This window comes from Oncorhynchus tshawytscha, linkage group LG18 (assembly GCF_018296145.1).
Source record: "Oncorhynchus tshawytscha isolate Ot180627B linkage group LG18, Otsh_v2.0, whole genome shotgun sequence".
NCBI classification, from domain to species: Eukaryota; Metazoa; Chordata; class Actinopteri; order Salmoniformes; family Salmonidae; genus Oncorhynchus; species Oncorhynchus tshawytscha.
This window is the reverse complement of record NC_056446.1, coordinates 33,685,041-33,699,343: the sequence shown is the minus strand read 5'-3', so window position 1 is coordinate 33,699,343 and position 14,303 is coordinate 33,685,041. Positions and strand designations below refer to the sequence as shown.

The 14,303-nt window shown below is 40.7% G+C and overlaps 1 protein-coding gene across 1 annotated transcript; it reads right to left on the bottom strand.

Annotated features, from left to right (window-relative positions):
• Window positions 1-6,447: 6,447 nt before the first annotated feature.
• LOC112217912 (zinc finger protein 770) lies at window positions 6,448-13,696 on the bottom strand. The gene is made up of 2 exons (XM_024378520.2): window positions 13,541-13,696; window positions 6,448-10,688 (listed from the first exon to the last, which is right to left on the bottom strand). The coding sequence occupies exon 2, from the start codon at window positions 10,658-10,660 to the stop codon at window positions 7,226-7,228; it is 3,435 nt and encodes a 1,144-aa protein (XP_024234288.1). The 5' UTR covers window positions 10,661-10,688; window positions 13,541-13,696; the 3' UTR covers window positions 6,448-7,225.
• Between the last annotated feature and the right edge of the window lie 607 nt (window positions 13,697-14,303).

Here is a 14,303-nt window from a genome sequence, read left to right as displayed (position 1 = left end):
GGATCCCCATGAGTTCAGGCCAAGGCAGCAGCTACTCTTCCTCGGGTCCATTAGTTCCTGCCAAGGCAGCAGCTACTCTTCCTGGGGTCCATTAGTTCCTGCCAAGGCAACAGCCACTCTTCCTGGGGTCCATTAGTTCCTGCCAAGGCAACAGCCACTCTTCCTGGGGTCCATTAGTTCCTGCCAAGGCAGCAGCAACTCTTTCTAGGGGTTTATTATGGATCCCCATTAGTTCGTGCCAAGGCAGCAGCTACTCTTCCTGGGGTTTATTATGGATCCCCATTAGTTCCTTCCAAGGCAGCAGCTACTTTTCAGGGGTTTATTATGGATCCCCATTAGTTCAGGCCAAAGCAGCAGCTACTCTTCCTCGGGTCCATTAGTTCCTGCCAAGGCAGCAGCTACTCTTCCTCGGGTCCATTAGTTCCTGCCAAGGCAGTAGCTACTCTTCCTCAGGTCCATTAGTTCCTGCCAAGGCAGCAGCTACTCTTCCTGGGGTTTATTATGGATCCCCATTAGTTCCTGCCAAGGCAGAAGCTACTCTTCCTCGGGTCCATTAGTTCCTGCCAAGGCAGTAGCTACTCTTCCTACGGTCCAGCAACATTAAGGCAGTTATATACATTTTAAAATAATACATTACATTTCATAACACTTTTCACAACACATGAAGTGTGTTCCCTCAGGCCACTACTCTACTATCACATATCTACAATACAAAGCCCATGTTTATGTGTGCGTAGAGATGCGTGTCTTATCATGTGTATGTGTGTCTGTGCCTGTGTGTGTGTCTCTTCACAGTCCCCACTGTTCCATAACGTCTATTTTTATCGGTTTAAAAAAAATATATCTGATTCTACTGCTTTCATCAGTTATCTGATGTGGAATAGAGTTCCATGTAGTCATGGCTCTATGTAGTACGGTGTGCCTCCCATAGTCTTTTCTGGACTTGGGGACTGTGAAGAGACACCTGGTGGCATGTCTTGTGGGGTATGGATGGGTGTCAGAGCTGTGTGCTAGTAGTTTAAACAGACAGCTCGGTGCATTCAGCTTGTCAACACTTTTTGCAAATACTGATTGGGTCGTGACGGACAAGAACGTTTCTTACAGGCTATATAATGCTGGTGGGTACGTTGACTTAACTAGGAGTTTTCATTGGAGACACACTGGGTAGATAGAGGACATGTTTCACAGAAACAATTATGTTCCTCGCAACACACAATAGGTAGTTGAGTCACTGAAACACACATTTTGGCTCTAACCCCGTCTTTAAAACTACTGATTCCAACTCTAGTTCTTAAAAGTACCTCTCTGAAGCATGCACGCACACGCACGCACGCACACACACACACACACACACACACACACACACACACACACACACACACACACACACACACACACACACACACACACACACACACACACACACACACACACACACACACACACACACACACACACACACACACACACACACACACACACACTATGAGACTATTTAACAGTTATATTTAACTGTGTGTGTCACAGAGGCATGGGTCTCCTGTCTGCATATTTAATGGGTTGAGATTAGAGGGCCATGAGCACTGAGCTTCACATCACTTCACGTGTTAACAAAAAAAGGATCAAGCTTTATTAAGTTTCCGCCACCCTGGGGGTTTGACATCATCTGCACCGTTTAACCCCCAATGTGGTTTCAGACCTGCTGAGCAGTGCACTTCCTCTGACCCCCAGAGCCACCCGCCTGCCTACCGCTGATGGGCTCATAATAAATACATAAGTCCCCGTTTCACCGTTTTGTAGTCTCCCGCAGCGCTGCTAGGCAAATGGCTAGCTGGAACAGGATGGGAGAACCTGAGATTTGATTGGTTGGTTGGTACTCCCGTCTTTATGTGAAGAATTTCAGACATGAACTGGAAACTGTGTAAATACAACGGATTTCTAAGGCTTTTTAGGCACTGACTTTCGTGCCAAATGGTGACATGCATGAGACTGGATCTGCTGAATGTAATCAATATGACCGTACTGGACATGATCTGTATGTACCTGTTAAGTGTTTGAAAAACGCATAACTCCACACATGTTTAAAACGATTAAAAGTGCACTCATGCCATCCACAAGCATGGAGCCAGAATCATTCCCCCCCCCCCCAAAAAAAAAAAAGATGCACAAACTCAATTTGTATATATAATCTGGAGCTATCTAGATATATCCAATACAGCTCTCCACTTAGTATACCATTCTCTCCATCAAGATCAGCCATGAACCTTTCGACCTTTAGTCTCTTGACGTCCATCTAGGTGGAGTCAAGCGCCTGTAAATGGAAGTAATTGCCTTTTTATGCACTTTTCTCTCAATGACTATTCTGACCTTGAATTTAAGCATGAGAATATAATACGATACATCAGCCATTCCTTTGGGGTGGAGATCAAATAAATGGAGGTGTGGTGGAGATGTGTCTACAGATACTCCATATTATGACCAAGACTTCCCTCATAATTCCACCTCCTTTACACGGGAGGAAACCATGAACAAGGTTGAGCGAACCTTCCAAATGGAAAAGGCATATACTTTCATTTTTCGATATAAATATTCAGCATTCTCCATGCACTGTAATTTATAAATCGATAACAGCTAATGACAAGAGCTAGGTAAATGAGTAATATATTTGGAGAATGGGGATTGTAAATACAAATAACAATTGTTTTAGATGATTATTCCTCATTATCCCTGGAGACAAATGTGAAACCAATCATATGGAAGCAAATAAAACACAATATCAACATGACATGTATTGGCCCATTTTCCACAGTGAGGTAGGCTATAAATAGCTGTGCCTTTATTGAAATGTCTAATTCTATGCCCTCAGAATTTGCAGCGATGAAATATGGAGACCACAAGCTATAGGCTTCTGTAAAGCCGAACCCGCCAAGTTGATTTATGCGGGTTTATAATGTTTTAATTATATGCCCAGGATGTTGTTTTATTTAACGATTTGTATCAAGTTAAATAGTAGCCACTATCGGGAGGCACGTTAGTAATACCCACATACGTTTAGAACTGTAACTCTAGTGTTCTATTTGTGGCCTACATTTTGCATCATTCCATTCCGTTGCCTTTCTTTCTCTGTCACATCCATGTAGCTGTTCCCGGGGTCGCTAGCAATAGTGGATCATATTAGCCTAACGCTGAGCAATCATTTGGTACCTGTAGCCTATTTGAAACATTATAGAACTCAGACCACACATACTGTAGCAGTTTTAACCGCCTGGCGCACGGTTCATGACGACTGGACCGTTGTCATTACAGTTCCATAATTAGTGATGATTTGGGTAGATTCCTAGGACTAGCCTATTGTTCGACCCCTATTGTAACGTTTTTTAACCTTCTAAAATGTCATGGTTTGAACTTGAATATGGCAACTTTTAGGATGAATAAAACCACTGTATTTTTTATTAATCGATATATTTTGGGATATATAACAAGTTTGGAATTTTTTTATGAGTCAAACATACATTGCTAACCTTAAAATTTGCCTAAATAATCTACCAAATCTGAGTATTTTTTTCAACTTTTTACTTACTATATCTGGGTCTCACAGTGTTTCTTGGTAGTCTTAAACAAATCTACTTTGAAACAAAAGTATACGTCTCACACACATGGTTAAGGGGTTAAAAAGAAGACACCTACCTGTACCGTGTCAGATATAGAGTTGAAATATATTACATGTTATGTTTGCGTCCCAATATTACACTTTATGTACATCACAGAAGACTGAAATATAACAACGTTTGACATAGAAACACCGAATTTTCGACGTTATAAAAAAAAGTGTATTATTTATGAAATTATTAAAAATGTTAATAACATTCCATCCATGAGCTCATTTGACTACAGGAAAGGGCTACACCAGTTGGTGCTGAAACGGAAACACTATGCATATATTTAGATAGCTTCCTTTCATTGATCCCTAATATTCTGAACCCGTTGTCTTGATGCATTCTAGTTGGTCTGTATTAAAAGTACACCGTGTTTTAAAGGGATTGCTTGAGATAAATGTACAGAAAACTCTATATTGAACAACAACTCCAGGAGAAAATCTGTTGGCCAACAAGTGGGAGGATTTTCAGCGTCTGAAATCTATGCAGCCCGCGCAATGGAACCACACCTGCAAAGCCCGTTACGCGCCTGCACAAGGTAAATCTGAATATCAACTACTGAGAACTGTATGATGATTAGCCTAATTATGTTTTTTTTTTTAATTGCATGGTTTTTGTTGTTGATGCTTTGCAACGCTTTGAGATATGTAATGAATACTGCTATAAAAGTGATATTAATTATTATGATCTATCAAATCCACACAGGTCTCTATTGGGTTGGAGGTCTAGGTCTACTGTAAAGCTACCTAATCCAATCAAATGGGGACATGAGGTAGCAACAGGGCAGGACTGGCTACTACTGCTAGGATTAGATCCCATGTCTGCACACCAGAGACATGTCAGAGATTATTACACTGCCCTGTAATCACAACCTGACCTATAAAATATGAAGGTCTGTTGCCTCTGCTCTGAGCAGCAAGAAGACACACATAATGTCCAACTGTGTATTTCAGAAACTAAACCCATTCTGTCAGGGTGAGGGTAAGGCCATGGTTCAGGGTAGCATTGTCTATGTTTTCTTCTGTTGGTCAATTACACAGGTAAGGCCATGGTTCAGGGTAGCATTGTCTATGTTTTCTTCTGTTGGTCAATTACACAGGTAAGGCCATGGTTCAGGGTAGCATTGTCTATGTTTTCTTCTGTTGGTCAATTACACAGGTAAGGCCATGGTTCAGGGTAGCATTGTCTATGTTTTCTTCTGTTGGTCAATTACACAGGTAAGGCCATGGTTCAGGGTAGCATTGTCTATGTTTTCTTCTGTTGGTCAATATTTTTACGTGGACAGGTAACTCCCAAATATATCTGACCTGATCCATTAATAAAATTGGGATTTTGTTTTTTTGTGAGGTGCCTCAGTAAAGACCAAAATGTTTCATTTAGGGAGATTTGAATATAGATGTACAAAATGACAGAAATGAATCCCTCCCCACATCCCCATGGTGTGACGGCAGGGAGTGCAAACCATGAAGAACATCCCTTACACTTTGTTTTACATTAAAAACTCCCGCACAAGCAATATTGATTTATCCTTACGTCAATGAACTGTTGTAACACATTTGGATAAAACTTCTACGATTTATTTGCATATACAGTAGAACTGCATACAATATAATATACTTAACATAATATAACATCTTGTGAAACTCTTAACCCTCCTGTTGTGTTCATTTCATGTTAATTAATTCTGTGTTCCCAGTCCAAAATGACAGCACCATCATAGCTGCTTATAAATCCATAATAATACATATATTATCACCTAATGTTGTGTTAGATCTTTTTATCAATTGAAGTTCTTGTGAACATTACAGGTTTTGAACTTCTATTAGCTATTTATGACCCGTAGGCCTCATTGACCTGAGCTCATACAGCTCGTTTTTGAGTTTTTAAAAAAGCAGAATGTTTATTTTGACTATAACAAATACTCAGATGAAACATATGGTGCTATTTAACACAGACTACTTTGTGTCAAAGTTTAACAAGGACTCTCTCCTCACCAGTGTCATGATCAAAGATATGATCAAGAGCCTCACATACAGTATATCGTTTGGTCATTGTGCTGCCACAGAATGGATTGTGAGCAAGACCTCTAAAAAGCTTTATATACCAGAGCTGTGAGAAAAGTTCTATATTTTATTGAAACAATGTTGCGATTGTTTGTGAGAATGCCAACAGATGTGGTTCCCATGGGGGAAAGGTTCCAGCGGGGGTTGCCATGGAAGCCAAGAATAGGGAGTAAGGTGTGTGTGTGCTCAAACACACATGCATGTGGGGGTCTGGGAGAGGAAGTGTGTCCATCTAATGAATGGGCATGTGCCTGAACTCAATTTTATACACCAATTGTAGTCTCACCCATTCATTTCTAATGACTGGTCATTTTTGACCGGGAACACCACAGGTGTAAAAAAGTTAAATAAAACACCCAAAATGTAATGAAAATCATCAAAATGTATTTTGTGTGTTCAGATGCCCTGTGTGGACAAAGTCATGGAACCTTATATGACAATCAGATTAAATTAACTACATTTTTCAGAGAGAAAACTTGTAAATCGGTCCAATTCGACCAGAACACAGCAGGAGGGTTAAAGAAGAAACAGCTTGAATCTTGAATGGTTTTAGGGGGAAAATAATCCCCGTAATCCGTACTCCACAAATCCCTAACAGGTCAATGAGCTTTTTATCTTGTCATGGCCTGCCAGCTTAGGTAGTCTACTCTTTAAGATCCTCAACATTTTTCAGAACCTTTACATCAGGATTAAAGACAGTTCAAACACTTCAAATGAGTACACATTCATAAATCAGTATGATTATGTATTTAAATGTCAAACAGAAAATGTACCATGTAAAAAAACGGTTTATTTCACACTGAAGTGTCCCCCCCGAATAACATCGGTCATTAGAAGTCAGAAGCTTCTCCTTAACCAACCGCATCTCAACCAACCAAAACAAATAGACATGATGCCATCTTGTGTGAATAGGTGGTACTGCAAGTCACAATGAAACAACTTCCCAAGTTATCTGATGGCGTTGATCCAGCTTAGGTAGTCTCCTCTCAACATTTTTCAGAATGTTTTTCAGAATAAATGATGCCTATCTCAGTTCCAAAAACAAGACCTACCCAAAATGTATTTTCTTTGAGCTATAACCAACTAGCACCATAATGCCATGGCCAGCCAGAGTATTGCCTTAAAGACACATTTGCACTAGTGTATACTTTGTGTGTGAAACAGAAGTATCGACTGCTGTCATATTTACATATTCATAATGCAGGCAACACAAAAACATGCAATATCACACTGTAAATAGGCAGATTGTTAAAACCAATTAATACACCACATGTACATTACTATATAGTACAAAGTCATTAAACCATATAATACCATTTATAAAAGCCACTTCAAGAAAATAAGACAGAATAGAAAGGCAGAAAAATATACATAATAAAAGGTATATTCTGCAATTCAAAAAGCTAATGTTAGAGAGTAGAGGACAATGGTAAATATAAGTAAGATACGAGTGTGTGGAGATCTGTGATTAGATTCGTTATACAGTAGGTGAATGTCCCAAGTCTTTTACCTGTGGATCTGCAGGTGTGTCTTCAAATGGCCTGCCTGGGTGAAAGCCTTTCCACACACTGTACACTGAAATGGCCTCTGGCCTGTGTGGATAACATAGTGTCTTTTCAATTTCGAGGGAGCCTCGAAGCTTTTGAAGCAGATAGCGCACCGATATGAGCTCGCCTGCCTCTCTTCAACTGAATGTCTTGGAGAACACCTGTGATGATTCAGTTTCCCCTTGGTGGTAAAACACTGACTACAGTCTGAGCAGCCTTGAAGGTCGTTGGGAGGTTCTGACTTGTATGTAACGTTAAACTCTGACCTAAGCCCAACCTCCAACCTTTCCTCCTCTTTAGCTTCATATTGTGAATTAGTGCTAGGAGATTCTAAAGGGGATTGATATAGATTTAACTTGTGATTCACATCAACTGGTATTTCCGGTTGGTCACTGTGGCTGGATCCTGGTTCCTCCAGGTAAGGAATACGGTGAGTAGCAATTGGATATGTCTGTTTGTTATTTGCGGTTTCTTGTTGATATGGATAGGGGTTTAACCAGTTGGGAATCAGGGGGTGGTTTTGCTGTCCATAATATTCATCCGAGGGAAACTTGTCCACATGTTTCTCTTCAGCAATATTCCAAGTGCTCTTTGTCAGTTGAGGAGGTGAGATACATTTCTGCTCCACTAGGCAGTTGTTTTCTGACTTCATGCTTTTCATGTCTTCTGACTGTTCAGGGGTTGGGGTTGTTTCATTCTTTCTGATGATTTCTGTTGATTGGTTCATGCTTTCTGTTGAACAGTAGTGAGATAAGGATTCACCACCATTACTATTTTGTATGTTATTTCCAAAAGTTTGACTTGGGCCTGGTTCATCTGGATGAAGACTTGCTGCAAAGACGTGTCCCTCAGAAACAACCCCAGCCTCAGGGGGAATGTTGTCCAGATGAGCCAAGTTGATGTTCCTCTGTTGACCCTCCTCATGCAGTGTGGTCTTACTATTGTGGACCTTCATGTGAGACTGTAGGTGGCAGAGCTGTCTGAAGGATTTACTACAGACGGCACATCTGAAAGGCTTGATGCCCATGTGGACCAAGAGATGTCGGGAGAGTTTAGAAGGATAGTCAAACTTCTTTAGACAGGCCATGCACTGGTACCCCCCCAATTTCCTAGGTGCAACAGATGTCGGTGGTGGGCTGTTGATGTTGTTTGTCAGAGGGCAGTCGGATTGAGTTGTAGGGACAGCAGAGAGATCACTGTCACGTGATGTCTTCTGACTCCTATTACAAAAGACTACATCCTTTTCATTTGAAGATGGGGTCCTTTTTGGTCTTGAGAAAGACTTGGTTTCTCGGTCTTCACTATGACTAGTAGAGGGTTTAGCCTCTTTTCTTTGTTCATGAACAGACTGGTGCACCTTCAGATGAGCTTTTTGTCTAAATGTCTTGAGACAAGTGTGGCACTGATAGGACCTCTGTCCTGTATGGATCAGGGAATGCCGCTGTAGCTTGGATGGAGCATCAAAGCGCTTTGAACAAATTGGGCAACTATAACGCCCTCTGCCATGGATTGTGGGTTTGTTTTGAAAGATGCAACTCCTTTGTTTAGATATGCCTACCAGTGATTGGTGTGTTGGTGTGCTTTCAAACACATCACTGGTATTTGTGTAGTCTGTGTTATGCCCTTGTCTGAGAGACACAGGCTGCTCTGCAGACTTCCTGTTTACTGTATCACAGTCCAATCCAGGTAGCAGCTTCCCACTGGAGTTCCATGTAGGTTGTTGAGCACCATAGTTGTAGAGACTGTCAGTGGAGCAATGACTTAAGGTAGGTCTGACAGGTAGAACATACTGGTTTAGAAAACAACCAACTTCACTGATGTCTCTGCTGCCTTCCTGAGGTTGAGAAACTTGGTCTAAATGTTCACTTTGATTTCTCCTCATCTCAGAAACAGACTTGTCCTTTAATAGAATAACACCTGGTTGGTCGGGAGCATCTTCTACACTTTTCAAAACATTGTCGCTTTTTACGTGTTGCGCCTTCATGTGATTCTGTAAGTGGCAGAGCTGTCTGAAAGACTTACTACAGACGGTGCATCCGAACGGCTTGATGTCCATGTGGACCAATAGATGTCGGGAGAGTTTGGAGGGATAGTCAAACTTCTTTAGGCACAGCATGCACTGATTTTCCCTTACCTTACCTGTGTTTGTACGGTCAGAGCGATTAGACACAGATGACTTATTGTTTCTGTCTGAGGAGCGAGTGAGGTCAATGTCCTGTGACGCATGCTTTGCACTGTTATGCCATTCTTCAGATAAGATGTCTAAACCTTCAACAACATGTATCTGACACTTTTCATTCAGCTCTGTATTGTACGCTATAGCATTTTCAGAGTTTGAGAAATCTACTTGGGAAGCATGGTCAGTGTGAGTTGGAAGGCAGGCCTTACTCGTATTATCTAACTTATCAGGGTGCACAGCAGTATCTGGACCATGATGAGTTTGCTGGTGAACTATCAAATGTCTCTTCTGTTTAAATCTCCTGCCACAAATGTTACATGGATAGTTCCTTGGCCAGGTTTTTGACCTCTGGGGTTGAGAGAAAGATTTGAGACTTCTAGACTTCGCGACCCCTGAGTGAATGCTGTAGTGTACCTTAAGATGGGCCAGCTGCCTAAAAGCACGCCGGCATAGGTAGCACTGGAATGGTTTCTGGCCTGTGTGAATCAGGCAGTGCCTCTTTAATTTGGACGGGGCGCTGAAGCACTTAAAGCACTCAGGGCATTTATGAGAGTTTGAATTCTCAATTATTTTTGTTTGTTTGTCCACTGTTTCATCTCTGGGGGATCTATCCTCATGCAGTGTCTGTTTCTCAGGTTCACTCCAGTCATCGTGGTTCCCAATTGGCTCCTCTTCTGTGTGCTGCTTCTCAAACCTCTCAACCTCAGAGTGTGGGGGATATAGTTCAGCGATACAGCGAGGGGAACAGAGAGAGTTTTCCTCAATTATGTGGACAGGTCCAGTAGGCCTGATGTCTACCTCCAATGTGTCCTCTGCACCGACTGGGTCCAAGGAGCCTGTCTGCAAACATGCTTTTGAGTTGTCTATCTTTGCAGGAGGGGTATTTTCATATCCACTTGGATGCAAGCTAGACTTTACATTCATCTTCTTCTGTTCAGTTCGTTTTGGATAAAGATGTGTGTTAAGATGGAGTTTCAGGTGTGCTAGTTGCCGAAATGCCTTTTCACAGAGGTGACACCCAAATGGTCGTTGTCCTGTGTGTGAAAGGATGTGCCTCTGTAGCTTGGATGGGGCGGAAAAACATTTCAAGCATGTGACACACTGATAATTCCTGCCCTGTGGCATCTTCTCCATAACACCAAAGGCCTCCTGTGGTCCATGTTGCCTGGCTAGCATTGTGTCCACTAACATCATTCTAGTTCCACCGTGGCACATCCCAGCTGGAAATACGGGAGGACAACATCTGTAGTGAACAAATCATTTAGTCATTTACAAATATTGTTACGTATTATAGAGTATGTAAACTAAGGGGTCTTTATTACAGTGTAATTACATATGTCATTACACTGTAACAAGTATTGTAATTAATTGTAAAAATTCATAGTTACACTGTAACAACATGTAACTGGTGGTAACTGCAGTCTGTAATTACAGGGGTGTAAAAACAAATGCGTGTTACCATGCTTGTTACAAATGTTCAAGTTTCCCAATGCACCATATTTCAGCCTGCACAAACCACATGATAAGGGTTAGCCAATTGAAAACCGACCCTCATTGACACAACTCTACAAGAAAAGGCTCTGGATTCTGATGCCCAGGCGCAATGGCAAAAATGGGTTCACAAAATAAATATCTGACATGCTACAGGTGTCTTCTTTTTTTTAAGCCCATAACCATGTGTGTGAGCTGAACACTTTTGTTTCGCAGTATGTTTAAGACTATGAAGAAACACTCTATGTGACCCTGATTTAGCCCACTGCAGTAAAAGGTTATTAACCATTAATTAACCATTTTTAGACACATTAATAAAAAGTTCAATTTAAAGTTGTTACATAGTTAGTCATGCTTGCCAAATTGTAAGCCTTTTAAGCTTAGTTGAATAATAGTTTATAAATTAACTTTAAATGGTCATAACGCAAACTCTTATTCTGTCATGTAACCTTGCAAGGGTTTCACCGTTGAGGAACATTCTCACTTTTGGATGGGATGCATTGGGGCAATTATTTATTTATCCCAGGAATTAAGGCATCCTGTCAAGACCTCAATGATTTATACATACTGTACATCATTGCAAGATCTGTCAATCTGCGCAACACGCTCGACATAACAACGACCCCGAACATGCCCACATGTGCTGACACAGTGCGCATAGAACAGGGTCAAGAAGAATGTCAGTGTGCAAAATACAGACATGAAAGATTACCGCAAAAGATACACAGTGTTGTAGGTTAAAAAACGGCAACAGGAGAGACAGGAGAGAAAAGGTACGTTTTCCATGCAATTTGTTTTAGCTTTTTGGAATACATGAGTTCGGCTGGACGATTTAGCATAGGTAGTTTGCTAGCATTTGCTAGCTAGCCTAGTGTTGTAGGTACACAATAATTACAAGTACACCAAGATGAACTTCATTTTAACTAGCTAAATCCGGTGTAACACCTAGTAATTACATTGTACTTATACAGATATTACATGTACTCTGTGGTGTACTAGTGTGTTTATTTTCTCACTTGGATGGTGCTTCCGGAAGCCTTAAAATAAGGGTCAGCATGGGTAATGTACTATCTAAGTACACATTCATTACAATTATAAACTGGGTGGTTTGAGCCCTGAATGCTGATTGGCTGACAGCTGTGGTATATCAGACCGTATACAGATATTACATGTACTCTGTGGTGTACTACTGTGTTTGTCCTCCCACTTGGATGGCACTTCCAGAAGTCTTAAAATAAGGGCCAGGTTGTGAGGAACATTAGGAACACCTTCCTAATATTGAGTTGCACTCCCCTTTGTCCTCAGAACAGCCTTGATTTGTCCGGTCATGGACTTTACAAGGTGTCAAAAGCGTTCCACAGGGATGCTGGCCCATGTTGACTCTCAATGCTTCTCACAGTTGTGTCAAGTTGTCTGGATGTTCTTTGAGTGGTGGACCATTCTTGATACACACAGGAAACTGTTGAGTGTGAAAAACCCAGCAGCGTTGCAGTTCCTGACATACTCATACCCCATTCAAAGGCACTTAAATCTTTTCACCCTCTGAATGGCACACATACACAATGCATGTCTCAATTGTCTCAAGGCTTAAAAATCCTTCTTTAACCTGTCTCCTCCCCTTGAGCTACACTGATTGAAGTGGATTTAATAAGTGACATAAATAACTTTCCCCTGGTTTCACCTGGTCACTCATGAAAAGCGCAGGTGTTCCTAATATTTTGTATACGTGTATAAGTACACGTGAATTACAAGTGCCCCTCCAGATACACCTTGTAAATACATTGTACTTATGCAGATATATTATGTACTTATGGGTAACATATGCATTCATTATGAGTATTTTTTAAATTATAATTTTAAATAATATTGCGTGACTTACAGGGTTAAGCACCTTGCTCAAAGGCACACCGATACATTTTTCACATAGTCTGCTCTGGGATTCGACCAGCAACCTTTTGGTTACTGGCTAAACACTAGGCTAACCTGCCGCCATCTGGGATGACACCCGTATGGTAAACCACAGTCAGTGAGGTTGACCTATCTATATTTGATATGTTTTTGTAAACTCAACCATGTTAACCCAGATGGTACACTTTTGGGGGGAATGTGCTAGCAACAACATTGAGTGGAGATTTTAAAGAGTGCGCAATCACAGGTAGGTAATTATAGCCTATTGAGCCTCCAATTGTTAAAATCTCGCAACACTCAGCGCATCTGTCCACAAGAGATTACGACCTTATGACAGTTACTATTGAACCGGATGCAGCTGAGAAGAAAATAAACACGTATTTGTTGTTAAACCACTGTAATTACAGACTGCAATTACCAGCAGTTACATTATGTTATTACAGTGTACCTACGAGTTATTACAATCAACTAACGTTACAATACTTGTTACAGTAGTAGTTACACTGTAATAAGGACCCCTTAAAATGAAATTTTACCAAATAATATCCAACACCATATTTTTTTACAAATATTAGCTAGCTAGCTAGCCAACAAGGGAGGCTGGTTACTTTTGAAACATAGCTAGCTAGCTAACGTTAGCTACCCACAAATGTAGCTATGAAACAACATTCATTCGATTAATTTCTGCCAACTCACCTTATGGCAACCTTTAGAAATGGCTAAATCACGCCCCACAATCTATTAAGTAATAAATACTGTTATTATTTGACAAAATAAGCATGTAGCTTGCTATCTAGCTAACGTTATACTAAAACGTTCACTTTCTCCAAAACAAGCCTTCAACTGACGGCAATTATAAATCCACGGGTGGAAACGTTTTCGCAATTCTTGGTTCCTAGGTGTATCATCCCCCTGCGGAATGCATGGTGAATTGCTCAGAAAATGTAAACGTCATCAGATTCTCAGATAAATCTGATTGTACACAATAATCGTGGTAAACTATGGGTCCGATTTGATGGTAGGTATTCGTATATATTTTTAAACATAATATTGACATATTATATTATTCTACTCTAAATATTCTATAGAATATAACATAAAAGGTTAGCATAGAAAATAATATAATATAAAAACAAGAAAAACAATCTAACAGGGAGGCTCTACTTTTTAGTCTTAGCTCTCATAAATTATAGAAATGCAGATCAAGACTGTCCCCAAGTCCTGCCGTTGTTGTTGAGACATCACTATAAAATATTCAGTACTCCTGAAAGTTCACACTGACAATAGAAGCATGCCTTGGGTGATGCATGCACCATTTTCCTAGCCTGGTCCCAGATCTGTGCTTTTGCTTACAACATTGTCAAGCTAAATGTCTGGCATGACAACTCTATAAAGAATTGGCAAGAGAGCGAAGACAGGTCAAATCAAATCAAATTTTATTTGTCACATACACATGGTT